Source organism: Salmo salar, chromosome ssa17 (assembly GCF_905237065.1).
Source record: "Salmo salar chromosome ssa17, Ssal_v3.1, whole genome shotgun sequence".
In the NCBI taxonomy this organism is placed as follows: domain Eukaryota; kingdom Metazoa; phylum Chordata; class Actinopteri; order Salmoniformes; family Salmonidae; genus Salmo; species Salmo salar.
The window spans coordinates 30,827,937-30,841,610 of record NC_059458.1 but is presented as its reverse complement, the minus strand read 5'-3'; the positions used below and the strand labels follow the sequence as shown (position 1 = coordinate 30,841,610).

General features: G+C 41.3%; 1 protein-coding gene across 2 annotated transcripts; it reads right to left on the bottom strand.

Annotated features, from left to right (window-relative positions):
- Nucleotides 1–289: 289 nt before the first annotated feature.
- LOC123728199 (uncharacterized) lies at nucleotides 290–13,126 on the bottom strand. Of its 2 annotated transcripts, none has more exons than XM_045699399.1 (5): nucleotides 12,840–13,126; nucleotides 9,667–9,984; nucleotides 9,217–9,337; nucleotides 8,187–8,250; nucleotides 290–950 (listed from the first exon to the last, which is right to left on the bottom strand). In XM_045699399.1, the coding sequence occupies exons 1-5, from the start codon at nucleotides 12,904–12,906 to the stop codon at nucleotides 858–860; spliced, it is 663 nt and encodes a 220-aa protein (XP_045555355.1). In that variant the 5' UTR covers nucleotides 12,907–13,126; the 3' UTR covers nucleotides 290–857. The 2 variants fall into 2 exon arrangements, with proteins under 2 accessions (XP_045555355.1, XP_045555356.1); XM_045699400.1 differs by having other exon boundaries at nucleotides 8,214–8,250.
- Nucleotides 13,127–13,674: the final 548 nt, after the last annotated feature.

Sequence of the window (13,674 nt, the reverse complement as noted above, 5' to 3'; positions counted from 1 at the left end):
TTTCTGGGACCAATCAGAATGGTGAGAATGTTTTCACATTCTTAAGCCGTCGGGGAGGAAAGCAAATCCAGACTCATGGTGGAGAAGAAACACTAGTGGGCGTGGTGTTTGGCCGGAGCGATGAGGATGGATAGTCAGGCTAACTGATGTGCAGGAAGGAAACGACAGACCGGCCTCCATGAAACAGTTCTCATGCTTTAAATAGACTGGCCTTGCATCCACAGAAGTACATAGGCTACAGCATACATACATTTTGTGGGAAAAACAGTTCTAATAAATCATATCCAGCTAGTTACTAGTTTTGTGTGTTTATTAACATATGCACCAAAACATGTAGGATAATTCATGTAGCCAGGCCTATACAGGAAACAGAAAACTAAAACAGGTCTACATGAATATTCTAAAGTTACAGTTTCAATACAGTGACAGTTGGGACTTTTATTGATTTCGCCATTCATGTTTATGACAGGAAAATGTAAGTATTTTACAACAGTACACTGACACCTGGTGGAAAAGATTATGACTTTGGGATCAGGTGATCTCCACAGAAACATGCTTTGTTCTATCCGCAAACAGAACAGCTATAATTTTGTATATAACTGTATATAACACCTGTACTTCCATAACAGATGTGCAGCCTGCAGACAGTATGTGTTGATATTTACAACAACCACAGAACATCTACAGTAAAGGAGAGGCTTATATATGGCAAGTTAGACAAGGGAAAAAAAGTAATTTTCAGTCATCAAAATATTCACAGTAAATGCATATCTACCACTCTACCGTATAGCTGTATAGCTAACTGTTACGAGAAGGTGTCTAATGCCATGTCGTCATTGGTCAACGGTGCCAGAGGGTCAGGGGTTAGGATGTGGCAGCTGGAGAGTTGAGTAAAGCCCATTGTCTCTCCTTGTGAACATGTTGAAGGGCTCCATGTCCTGTTGCTCCTCCTACAAAGACATTAACAATATGTCATCATATTACACTGTAGAATCTTATATGCGGCTCTGGAAAATTCAACTGAAAATGTAAAAGAGCGTAGTCTGCAGGGGCCTCATTAATAAACGCTGCGTACGCACAAAATATCCCCCATAACGTGCCTGCGCCAGTTTTCTAGCAAAAGTTGTCATTTATAAAAACTGAACTTGACATGAGAATGTGCTTATCCTCACGCTAACTTTAGACAATGAGTACACACAGTTTCAAGTGGTTGAAATATTGCATTACAAGAAGGCATAAGTAGCCTAGTATTAGCATGGTGCAAATGGAGAATGTATGATGAGACTCTTATTCAGAACAATAAAACTGGTTGCTAAATATAAGATGCAATCATTTGCCATTAGTGAGAAGCGTGAAAATCTATTTAGTTTATATTTGCATCTAAAATAATTAGGTGTGCTTGCTAAGCTAAGCACAACTCAAGATTTCTTACTCTTATTATTATTATTATATTTATTCCGCTTGCTCTAGAGTTTAAGCTATTAAAATGAAAACAATTTCCAAATGTCTAGACTGGACCAAATTAGATTGCTTTTGAGAACATATTTTTGATAGCATTTATAATTTTTGAACTATAAGAATATTTAAATGAGCTCCCAATGCCTTTCAATGGGGAAAAAGGGCCCTAGACTTTTATGGTAATTTTTTGTGTGAAAATTCTCCTTTCTCCACTTAAGCTATCATCTCCAAACCAATGTTGAGATGTTCAGACTGTGTAACGGCTGTTTGAAGAGAGAGTGGACCAAAACGCAGCGGAGTTAGTGTTCATCATATTTAATTCTTAAACGGAACACTATACAATTACAAAACAAGAAACTGACAGCCAAACAGTCCTGTCAGGTGAAACACAATGACAGAAACAATTACCCACAAAACCCCAACGGAAAAACATGCACTTATGTGTGACTCCCAATCAACCACAACGAACTTCAGCTGTGCCTGATTGGGAGCCACACACGGCCCAAAACAAAGAAATACAAAAACATAGAAAAAGAACATAGAACGCCCACCCAATGTAACACCCTGGCCTAACCAAAATAAAGAACAAAAAACCCCTCTCTATGGCCAGGGCGTTACAGACTGCCCCAATTTAGACTGCTTGTCAAATAATTTTTTATGCTGTGTATACTTTTTGAACTGTAACCATTTTACATTTGCATAAATGAACATGGGTTTGAATGAGAACCATAGGAATATATATATCTATTTTTTTAACGTATTACTTTTATTTATACAGGGTGGGTCACCATTGAGAACAGCATGTCATTTGCTAGGGAGCCCTGTGAACATGTAACACACAATAAGTAATATTGTGAGCTGAGGTAGTGGGGGACTCTTTGAAGAACCGCTTTATATACAAAAAGTAGCCAATCCTGGGCCCTTCTGGTAGTCAGAGACTCCCAGCTAAGACAACTATACAAAATGCAGTGATGTGTATTAAAATTGTCCCCAGTGATAAAACACAGTAACGAGTGATAGACTGAATCTAAAGGTTTTAAAACTGAGGCTGCCACATGCATGTAGATAATATCACCATAATAAATCACTGGGAGAAGTGTTGCTTGAACAATCTTCCTTATACTTTCCAAAGTGTGGCAGGATTTATTTCTATAAAAGAAACCAATCTTAATTCTTAACTTTTGTGTCAGTTTTTCAATGTGTGTTTTATCGTCATCCCAATATCCAAGTACTTATAATGGGGAACTTGCTCAATATGGGCTCCCTTCAATGTCCTCAGGGTCAATATTACGAGACCTACAGAACAACATACATTTGGTTTTATTAGCATTTAGCACTAGTTTAAGATCAGTAAGTGATTTTTGAATTGAGTCAAACCCATGCTGAAGGGCATGAATGGCCTGCTGTACTGAGGGGGGCGCAGGAGTAAATAACTGTCATCATTCCAGCTATCCTAACTACAAATTAAAAAAATAACATTTTCATCAACTGTATGCATTCGCATAAATTAGCATAAACTACTCAAGGACAGTAACTCTTGAACAGTTCAAGCTAGAAACACCAAACCAACATTCACATGTTCAGGCTATCAAATCTATCAATCAATCGATCTGACCACAACTACTGACCACAACCACACAGCTACTGACCACAACCACAAAACGACTAACAACTACTGAACCACAATTACTGACCACAATCACACAACTACTGACCACACAACTACTGACCACAACCACAAAACTATTGACCACTACTGAACCACAACAATTGACCACACCCGACAAACTACTGACCACACAACTACTGACCACACAACTACTGACCACAACCACACAACTACTGACAACAACTACTGACCACAACTATTGACCACATCCATACTGACCATGTCCATACTGTAGGGCCCAAAGAACCAGCAACAGAACAACACAACTACTGACCACAACCACACAACTACTGACAACAACTACTGACCACAACCACACAACTACTGACCACAACCACACAACTACTGACCACAACCACACAACTACTGACCACACAAGTACTGACAACAACTACTGACCACAACCACACAACTACTAACCACAACCACACAACTGCTGACCACAACCACACAACTACTGACCACACAAGTACTGACAACAACTACTGACCACAACCACACAACTACTGACCACAACCACACAACTACTGACCACACAACTACTGACAACAACTACCGACTACAACCACACAACTACTGACCACAAACACACAACTACTGACCACAACTACTGACCACAAACACACAACTGCTGACCACAACTATTGACCACATCCATATTGTAGGGACCAAATAACCTTCAACACAACCACACAACTACTGACCACAGCTACTGACCACAACCACACAACGATTGACCAATACTGAACCACAACAATTGACCACACCCACACAACTACTGACCACATAACTACTGACCACAGCTACTGACCACAGCCACAAAACGATTGATCACTAATGAACCACAACTACTGAACCACAACAATTGACCACACCTACACAACTGCTGACCACACCCACACAACTACTGATCACACAACTAATGACCACAACTACTGAACCACAACTACTGACCACACAACTATTTACCACAACCACAAAACTACTGACCACAACTACTGACCACGTCCACACTGTAGGGCCCAAAGAACCAGCAACAGAACAACAAAACTACTGACAACAACTCCTGACAACAAACACACAACTACTGACCACAACTATTTACCTCATCCATACTGTAGGGCCCAAAGAACCAACAACACAATCACACAACCACACAGTCACAGCTACAAACACCACCCCAACGATGACATGTGCAGACTGACAAAACGTAGGTTCCTTCAACACAGCTTTTTGCTATCATTCCTACTTCATGAACGATAAAGCTTGTTGTATCCCCAATCATTTCAATTGCGGAATGCAGGCTTCAACATTCAAAACTGAAATCACTGCCATAAAACTTTCCGAATGTTCAAACTAAAACAATTTGTGAACTTAAAAACCTATTCTTGTCACGCTCTGACCATAGAGAGCCTTTTTATTCTCTATTTTGGTTAGGTCGGGGTGTGACTAGGGTGGGTGATCTAGTGTGTTTATTTCTATGTTGGCCTGGTATGGTTCCCAATCAGAGGCAGCTGTTTATCGTTGTCTCTGATTAGCGATCATATTTAGGCAGGATCTTATTTTGAGTTAGTGCATGCTGCACCGCTTATGTTACGGTTCGTTGTTTGTTCCCTTTTTGTTTTGTAAGTTTCACAAAAATAAAGATGTGGAACTCAGAGCACGCTGCGCCTTGGTCCGTCTCTCCACACAACCGTGACAGAAGATCCCACCACAACAGGACCAAGCAGCGTGCCCAGGAGGAGATGACCTCCTGGACTTACGAGGAGATCGAGGAGAGAATATCCTGGACTTTGGAGGAAATCTTGGCAAGATACGAAAGCCTGCCGTTGAAGCAGACGCAAGGAGAGAAGGGAGGACAGCGACGACGCCGGGGTTCGCGGCCGCAAAGACAGCCCAAAAGACAGCCCCATTTTTTTTTTTGGGGGGGGGGGCACACGGGGTGGTGGGCGGAGCCAAGCAATGAGCCAGAGACCGTTAGGGAGTCGAAGGAGGAACTCGATGAAAGATTCCGGAGAGAGGTGGTGGCGATGAGAGAGCTGCAGCGTGGGCGTGCTGAGGAGCGTGACACCAGTCCGCTGTCATCTGCACCGGTTTCACACATCTGGCCTCCAGTGCGCCTCCCCAGTCCGGTACATCCTGTGTTTCCTCCACGCACTCGCCCTGAGGTGTGTGTCACCGTTCCGGTACAATTTGTGCCGGTTCTACGCACCAGACCTCCAGTACGCCTCCACAGCCCGGTACGTCCTGTGCCTGCTCCCCGCACTCGCCCTGAAGAGCGTGTCACCAGTCCGGTGCAACCTGTGTCGGCCCCACGCATCAGGCCTCCAGTGCGCCTCCCCAGTCTGGTACGTCCTGTGCCTGCTCCCCGCACTCGCCCTGAAGAGCGTGTCACCAGTCCGTTGCAACCTGTGCCCCGGCTCCACGCATCAGGCCTCCAGTGCGCCTCCCCAGTCCGGTATGTCCTGTGCCTGCTCCTCGCACTCGCCCTGAAGTGCGTGTCCCCAGTCCAGAGCCTCCGGCGACGGTCCCCAGTCTGGAACCTCCAACGGGGGTCAACGGTCCGGAGCTTCCAGGCAAGGCGTACAGTCCCGCGCCAGGGCAGGAGCCTCCCTCTGCACCGGTGCCCAGTCCAGGCACGGCATCCAGTCCCGCTCCAAGGCCGGAGCCTTCGCTTTGCGCCGGGTGCCTACTCCAGGCACGCGGCCAACTCAGCTCCAAGGCCAGAGCCTTCCCCGCGCCAATGCCCAGTCCAAGCACGGCGTCCAGTCCAGCTCCAAGGCCGGAGCCTTCCTCTGCACCAGTGCCCAGTCCAGGCATGGCGTCCAGTCCCGATCCATGGCAGGAGCCTTCCTCTGCGCCGGTGCCCAGTCCAGGCACGGCGCCCAACTCAGCTCCAGGGCCGGAGCCTTCCTCGGCGTGGATGCCCAGTCCGAGTACGGCGTCCTACCCGGCTCCATGGCCAGACCCACGGTCTGGGCGGGGGCAAAGTCCCGCACCAGAGCCGCCACCGATGCTGGCGGATCCGCGAGCGGAGTGGGTACTTCGCCCCGGCACCGAAGCCGCCACCGACGCTAGACGCCCACCCGGACCCTCCCCTATTGAGTCAGGTTTTGCGGCCAGAGTCCACACCTTTGGGGGGGGGTGTACTGTCACGCCCTGACCATAGAGAGCCCTGACCATTTATTCTCTATTTTGGTTAGGTCGGGCTGTGACTAGGGTGGGTGATCTAGTGTGTTTATTTCTATGTTGGCCTGGTATGGTTCCCAATCAGAGGCAGCTGTTTATCGTTGTCTCTGATTAGCGATCATATTTAGGCAGGATCTTATTTTGAGTTAGTGCATGCTGCACCGCTTATGTTACGGTTCGTTGTTTGTTTCCTTTTTGTTTTGTAAGTTTCACAAAAATAAAGATGTGGAACTCAGAGCACGCTGCGCCTTGGTCCGTCTCTCCACACAACCGTGACAATTCTATGGCTTATGATGATATAGTACTCACTGTAGCTGACTATACTAGCCCACTATAACTCCACACCTACAAACCACCCCAACATAGGTCACTATAACTAACACATAGCCTATGAAAACATTTTTACTACCATTGCTACTACTACCATTAGTACTGCCTTCACTACCACTACTACTATTTCACAACCATAAATGCTACAAGACGAGCAAACACCACATTTAGTTCAGTAAATGTCATTTTCTAGTTAGAAATAGATATCTTTTTACTATTTATTTAATTTCCATGATCATCCCGAGTGACACTGCATCTCAGTGCAAGAGGTGTCACTGCAGTACCATAGGGCAGTGCACAATTGGCCCAGTATCCTCTGGGTTTGGCCGGGGTAGGCCCTTATTGTAAATAACAATTTGTTCTTAACTTACTTGCCTAGTTAAATAAATTGCAGAATAATCTCCTCACCTTTTCTGACTGATGGTTTCATAGCCTATAGACCTATAAGTTAGGATAGGCTACAATTCATCGAATAACTTATTTAAGTCACGTGTAGCTCAGTTGGTAGAGAATGGCGCCAGGGTTGTGGGTTCGATTCCCATGGGGGACCAGTATGAAAATGTATGCACTCACTACTGTAAGTCGCTCTGGATAACCGCGTCCGCTAGATGACTAAATCGTAAATGTAATTAGACCCAATTTACAGTAGTAAATAGATAAGCTATTTCAACTATTTTGCTCTATGCGATCCGAAGAACAGTTTAACAGTAGAACAGACTGTTCACCTTTTCCATTGACGTTTGTAGGCTACGTCTGAATACTGTACTGTCAAATTTCTCGAGTAGTCAATATTTAATTTATGAACATAAAACGTGTATCATCACCATTGCAGAATAGATTCCTCACCTTTTCTGGCCATGATGAGTTCATATTCCTAAAGTAGCCATAACATAAATTACCATTTAATTGGGCCTATTGGCTATAACATCACCTGAAAGGGAGCGCGGTTTGAATTTGAAGAACAAACAGTTGATATTTTGTAATGAAGTGAGTAGGCTACCACTGTAAGTAGGCCTATACTGTCATTTTGTTCCGAGTAGACAATGTTTCAGATTTCACGGCCAGTGCAGCATATTAAAAAGTTAATGCAAAACATTATTGAATTCAAACAATCTGTTTACAATTTCACAACAATTTGTAATTGTTTTTTTCTTTCAGAAATTGTCAGATACAGCAAACGTCACTGTAAAAGTTTAAAACATTCTGCCAGTTTCTCAAGACATTTGATCAAGCTCACCATTTCTATTTGGAAACTGCCATGGTTTAATTCCAGTACACAGCAAAATAGGGCGTTACTGTCACCATAAAAGGTCAATTATGGACGTTTTTCAGGCGGATTTTAATGCTCATTCACGCTTGAACAGGTTCAGAATGGGTCTGATTTATAATGGGAAACATGCGTATGTATGGCATCCGGCAAGTTTATACATCTCAATATTTTTGTACGTGTGCGGTATTTTCAGAAATGGCGCACGCATTGTACGCAACCGTTGCACGCAACGGTTATAAATGAGGACCCAGATGCCTTCATCTGACTAACAGGCAACAGCAAGCAGTGTTGTGGCACCTCGTTGACGGTTCCAGACACTTGTAGCTGTGTTCTCCTGTTGAGCAAAAAATAACAAGAGTTAACATAGCACCAAATGAAACCTGTTTTACACAGCACATTTTCCGGAGCTAAATGATTGTGGGCAGAGTACGTGTTTTTTTTACCACACTCGTTTTTGACAGGAAATGAGAAGTGAGAAGCCACAACAGTGCAGCTATTGGAAACTACTCACTGGTCACAGATGTCAGTTGAACATCTAGCCTAGTTTCGTTTTGGTTGAGTTGTCAACTAAAGTGATTCAACAATAATTGTTATTGCATTTTTAGGTTAAAAGTTGAGGGGGGAATAGGAAATTCCCTTACATTGATTACTTTTGCGAATCCAATCAGTCCTATGTTGTCATCATATTGCATTTTGTTGAAATGAAGTGGAAACAACATTGTTCCAACCAGTTTTTGCCCAGGGGGTAGTGATCAGCACAAACTCATAGAGTCAGACTTAAAGTAGGTCAAGTAGCCTGTGTGTTATACATTGTGTTTGGGTATTTAAAATGTGTCAGTAGGATATATAGTATTGTATGTAAAGGGCTTACATAGAAACTCCCAAAAGGACTAATTCGAGACAGAAAGGAGTTGGAGCACTCAACTGTCACCTGTTATCATCCAATAAAATGGATTAAAGTGACCTAAAATAAATCCATGTCTGCCTTTCCAATTACTTTCTGCCTCAAATTAGTCCTTTGGGATGTTTTTCTTGGTAAGCCCTTTTCATGTCTTTCATCATTGTTGTTGAGCACCCCTCCTTTCCTTTGTTTGCTGAAGAGCGAAGGCCCACCTGAACTCATATCATTGCATGTATTTCTGAGACAACAATTCAGTACTCTATCCTCATTGTAGATCTAATATGTATTTGAGAATGCACCATTTTTACTACAGTGCTTCCAAGTAGTTATTCAAATACCAAAAATCTGTCAAACACTCATTACAGCAACTCTTTTACCAATGTATTAATATTATCTTACCTGAGATGAATTTTCCTCATGATTACGCCACCAAACACCAGGACAGCTACACATGCTGCAACGCCTGTTATCATCCCCCAATAGAAGAGACTGTTGTCTGTGGCCTGTTGCACTTGGGTTCCTGAGAAAGGGGAAAATATATATTATGATCTTGTATGTTTCTCTTCCGCCATCTTGTTCATTTACATTAAGGCAACGTGTTGTTGACAGTCTCTATATTTTAAGACATTATTACATGTATTGATGACAAAATCCAATATTGTGACTACAGAAATTCTCACTTCAGTCAGATGTAACTTCTATGACAGACGTTACGAAACAAGACCACAAAACACTGACAGAACATAAAGGTAAGCACATGACAGGCATTCCACTAAATATGTGGTGATAAGATATGCTGGAGTTCATTTTAAAATGATTGTGAACAATCCCATCAGACCAAACACTTACCATTGACAGAAATATGTATGTTTATATCAGAACTGCCTTTATAATATGTACAATCACAGGTGTAGTTCCCTTCATCAGATGGTTGTATGTTGGTGATGTGTAGAAACACTCTGTCATTCTCTATCTGCAGTGTGACTCTGGGGTCACAAGAGCTGTTGGTATGATTTGTTTCAAAGTCTTGTGAAACTCTACACTCATGACCCTCACTTATACCTCTTATTTTGTGACATACTACTGTCATGATGTCAGTGAGAGTTTGGTTTGGGCAGAGAAGAGTGGCATCTGCTCCTCCTGTCTCCAATGTTTTCTCTTGGGTCACTGTAAACAGGAAGGGAAAAAGTTTGTGAGTATATTATTTCATGAGATCGGTTTGATTGAGCATGAGTAGTACTATCAATTCTCATTAATAAAAAGTCCCATTTCAGTCTACAGAAATTACTACAGACACAAATGGATGTTTTATAATGGTAAAAAGTCACTTTACTGAATTGTTAATGCCCAAATGAAGATGACCCAAAGTGAATTAATAACCTCATACTAAAACTATCTCAATGTAACATAAATATAATATGGGGGGTTTAACTGTGTACGGGATGCAACTCTAGACAAGTCATCAACTAAACTATATCCTCTTCCTAACATGTCTAAGGTATTAAACCACAACATTAAAGAGATGGGTCTGTGTGAACTGTGGAGATAGAAACATCCAACTGAAAGACAATACTCCTATTACTCTCACCTCCAAAACTCATATTCAGTCATTTACTTATTTATTGTAAACTTGGCTATAATTGACTGTGTTTCTGAATCTAAATACCTTCCTAGAACAATTACGGACAATAGCCCATTGTCTTTAACGTTTAAGCTCAAACCTCCAATGCCAATAGCAGAGACATAGAGATCCAACACAATGTTTCTTGGAGATAAGGAGTTTACCTCATATTGCAACACACAGACATGTTTTTGGAAATAAATGTGGACAATGAAGTATGCTCAACTGTAGTCTAGGAAGCTCTTAAATCATACATGAGAGGTTGTATCATGTCTTACTCTTCACATAAGAAAAATAAGACCAATAAATAATTAGAAATACTAGAACAGAAAATCCACCTCTTAGAAAGAAAACACAGTTTAGATAGAAATGTTGACACCCTTCAACAGTTGAACACTTTGAAGCTTGAATATAACACAATAAACTCTCAATCTGCAGAGATTGCTGCCATAAAATCCAAGCAACAATATGTTGAGCAAGGTGAAAGTGCAGGGGAAACGCTTGCTTGGCAAATTAAGAAAGAGGAATATACCATCCATAGCATTCAAACCCCAGATGGTAGCATAAGAATGGATCCTTCTGAAATTAACTCAGTCTTTAAAACATTTTATGACAAACTGTATCAATCTGAAAACAAAAGTTGAAAGGAATATATAGACAATTTCCTCAATAAGGCCATTTGACCAATTATAAATGAACCAGAGAAAAGGAATATGGATAAAACATTTCCCCAGGTGAACTGTTGGAGGCCGTAAATAATCTACAGATTGGGAAATCTCCTGGTAATTATGGATTCCCAGTGGAATGTTATAGACACTTTAATCCCAGATTACTAAGGCCTATGTTACTTATGCTCACAGCAGCTCTAGAGAAAAATGAACTTCCCCAGTCACTATGTCTGGCTAAAATCACCCTACTTAAGAAGAAAGATAATGATCCACTGTCATGCGGATCTTCTGCCCAGTATAACTTTTGAACGTGGATTACAAAATCATTGCTAAGGTATTGGCTTTTCATTGGCATAGAAACAGTAATGCAAAGGTTAACTCACTCAGATCAAACAGGGTTTATAAGAAATAGGATGTCCTCAGACAATCTCCACAGTTTTTTTTCAATGTAATCTATCATACCACCATCAAATTCATGAGGTGGAAAGAACCAATATTGCCAGTCACCCTAGCTGGAATAACCCACCTTACCTCCAGCGTTTAGTGATGACCATGCTTCGAAGTGGCATCATGAATTTTTAACATGTTTACTATGATGGGTCTCTACTGTCATTGAATGAATTACATTATCCAAGGCCGATTTATTTCAGTTCTCACAACTCAGAAATCATATTCAATCACTTCAACAGAATCTGGATGAACCTAAGGCATCTAGCATAGAAAACATACTGAAAGAAGCTGCTACGCTAAAGAAGTTGATTGCCAAGTTATATCAAGAGCTGATTGAAACTCTACCTGATGGTTCAGAACCTATAATGAACAAATGGTAAACAGATATAAATGAAGAAATTGAGGAGCACCATTGGTCACAGATACGTGAAAATGTTCATACCTGCTCCTACAACTAAAGACATGAACTAATGCAATGTAAGATCATTCATAGGACTTACTATACTCCTGCCAGAATGCATGTAATGTCACCCAGAAATGTCACATCTCTGTTGGAGATGCAAAAAGCACAAAGGAACTCTATTACATATGCTGTGGTCCTGTGACAAACTGACACCATTCTGGGATAATATATGTGCAATCATTTCACAGTGTCTAGGAATTTTTATCCATTCATCTCCACGATTATGTTTGTTGAGAAATGTAAATATTGCTGATCAATATGATAGACATTTTTGTAATCTAGGTCTACTTGCTGCAAAAAATAAATAAAGCCATCAATTGGAAAGCCCCATATCCACCCTCAATAACAAACTGGAGTTAAACCATACATATTACACCATACATATTAAACCATACATATTACACCATACATATTAAACCATACATATTACACCATACATATTAAACCATACATATTACACCATACATATTAAACCATACATATTACACCATACATATTAAACCATACATATTACACCATACATATTAAAGAATTTGGAAATGTTATGTTCACCATCTCAGAGAAAATGTTGTATAGTTGCCATTTTGTTTTTGTGTTGTTTTTGATTAAAAAAATTAAATAAAGAGCATGAGTAGCTAGTGGTAGTAAAAATGACAGTTTATTCTTACTGAATAACTGCATTAAAACTGTAGTGAACAATTTGGTTACACTTTACAATACAGTGTCCTTATTACTGTGTAGGTCTAACTCCTGTAGGTATTCCTGTAAGGTTCAGGGCTTGTGTACAAATTAAATAGATCATGGGATACATCTCTCTTACCGTCAACAGCTGTGAATAGACCCCACAGCACCAGAAGCAGAGCAAGTCTGGATACACTTCCACACATACTGACCAACTGCACAACCAAACGTTGACCCGACACTTCCTGCTCAGACCGACTACAGATATGACTTCAATACAACGTTATTTACTCAGTAGAGGAACAAAATAAAACTCAATCAAACCAAAGTGATGCTCATTTCACTGGCTTGACTTGGTTATAATGGGCCTTGAGAGCTGAGAGGAGGAGGTGCTGTTGTCTAGCTTGTATTTATGTTACTCCTATGCAGAAACAATGGCACCTCTGCTAGTGCAACCTGGTTTTTGTGACTCCGGGTCTTTGTAGAGCTCTCACCACAGAGAGGTCTTATGATCAACCACAGACACATCAACAGGTCCACTTCCTTCTTTAGACACCAACAATTATAGATTTTGCACCACCATAAGGCTGAAGGGATCTTTTAACAGATTTTTTAATTAGCATTTTTTATTTAACCTTTATTTAACTAGGCAAGTCAGTTAAGAACAAATTCTTATTTACAATGATGGCCTACCAAAAGGCAAAAGGCCTCCTGCGGGGTTGGGGGCTGGGTTTAAAAATATATATAAATTAAATAAATATAGGACAAAACACACATCATGACAAAAGAGACAACACAACACTACATAAAGAGAGACCTAAGACACCAACATAGCATGGCAGCAACACATGACAACATAGCATGGAAGCAATACAACATGACAACACATGGTAGCAACACAACATGGCATAGCAACACAACATGGTAGCAGCACAAAACAGGGTATAAACATTATTATTATTATTAACATTATT

Excerpts from the sequence above, each read along its gene's own strand:
- LOC123728199 (XM_045699399.1), bottom strand. The coding sequence starts at position 12,906 with ATGTGTGGAAGTGTATCCAGACTTGCTCTGCTTCTGGTGCTGTGGGGT. Across the intron at positions 9,985-12,839 it reads TCTATTCACAGCTGTTGACG|TGACCCAAGAGAAAACATTG; the intron begins GTAAGAGAGATG and ends TCCTGTTTACAG. Across the intron at positions 951-8,186 it reads AACACTGCTTGCTGTTGCCT|GAGGAGCAACAGGACATGGA; the intron begins GTTAGTCAGATG and ends ATGTCTTTGTAG.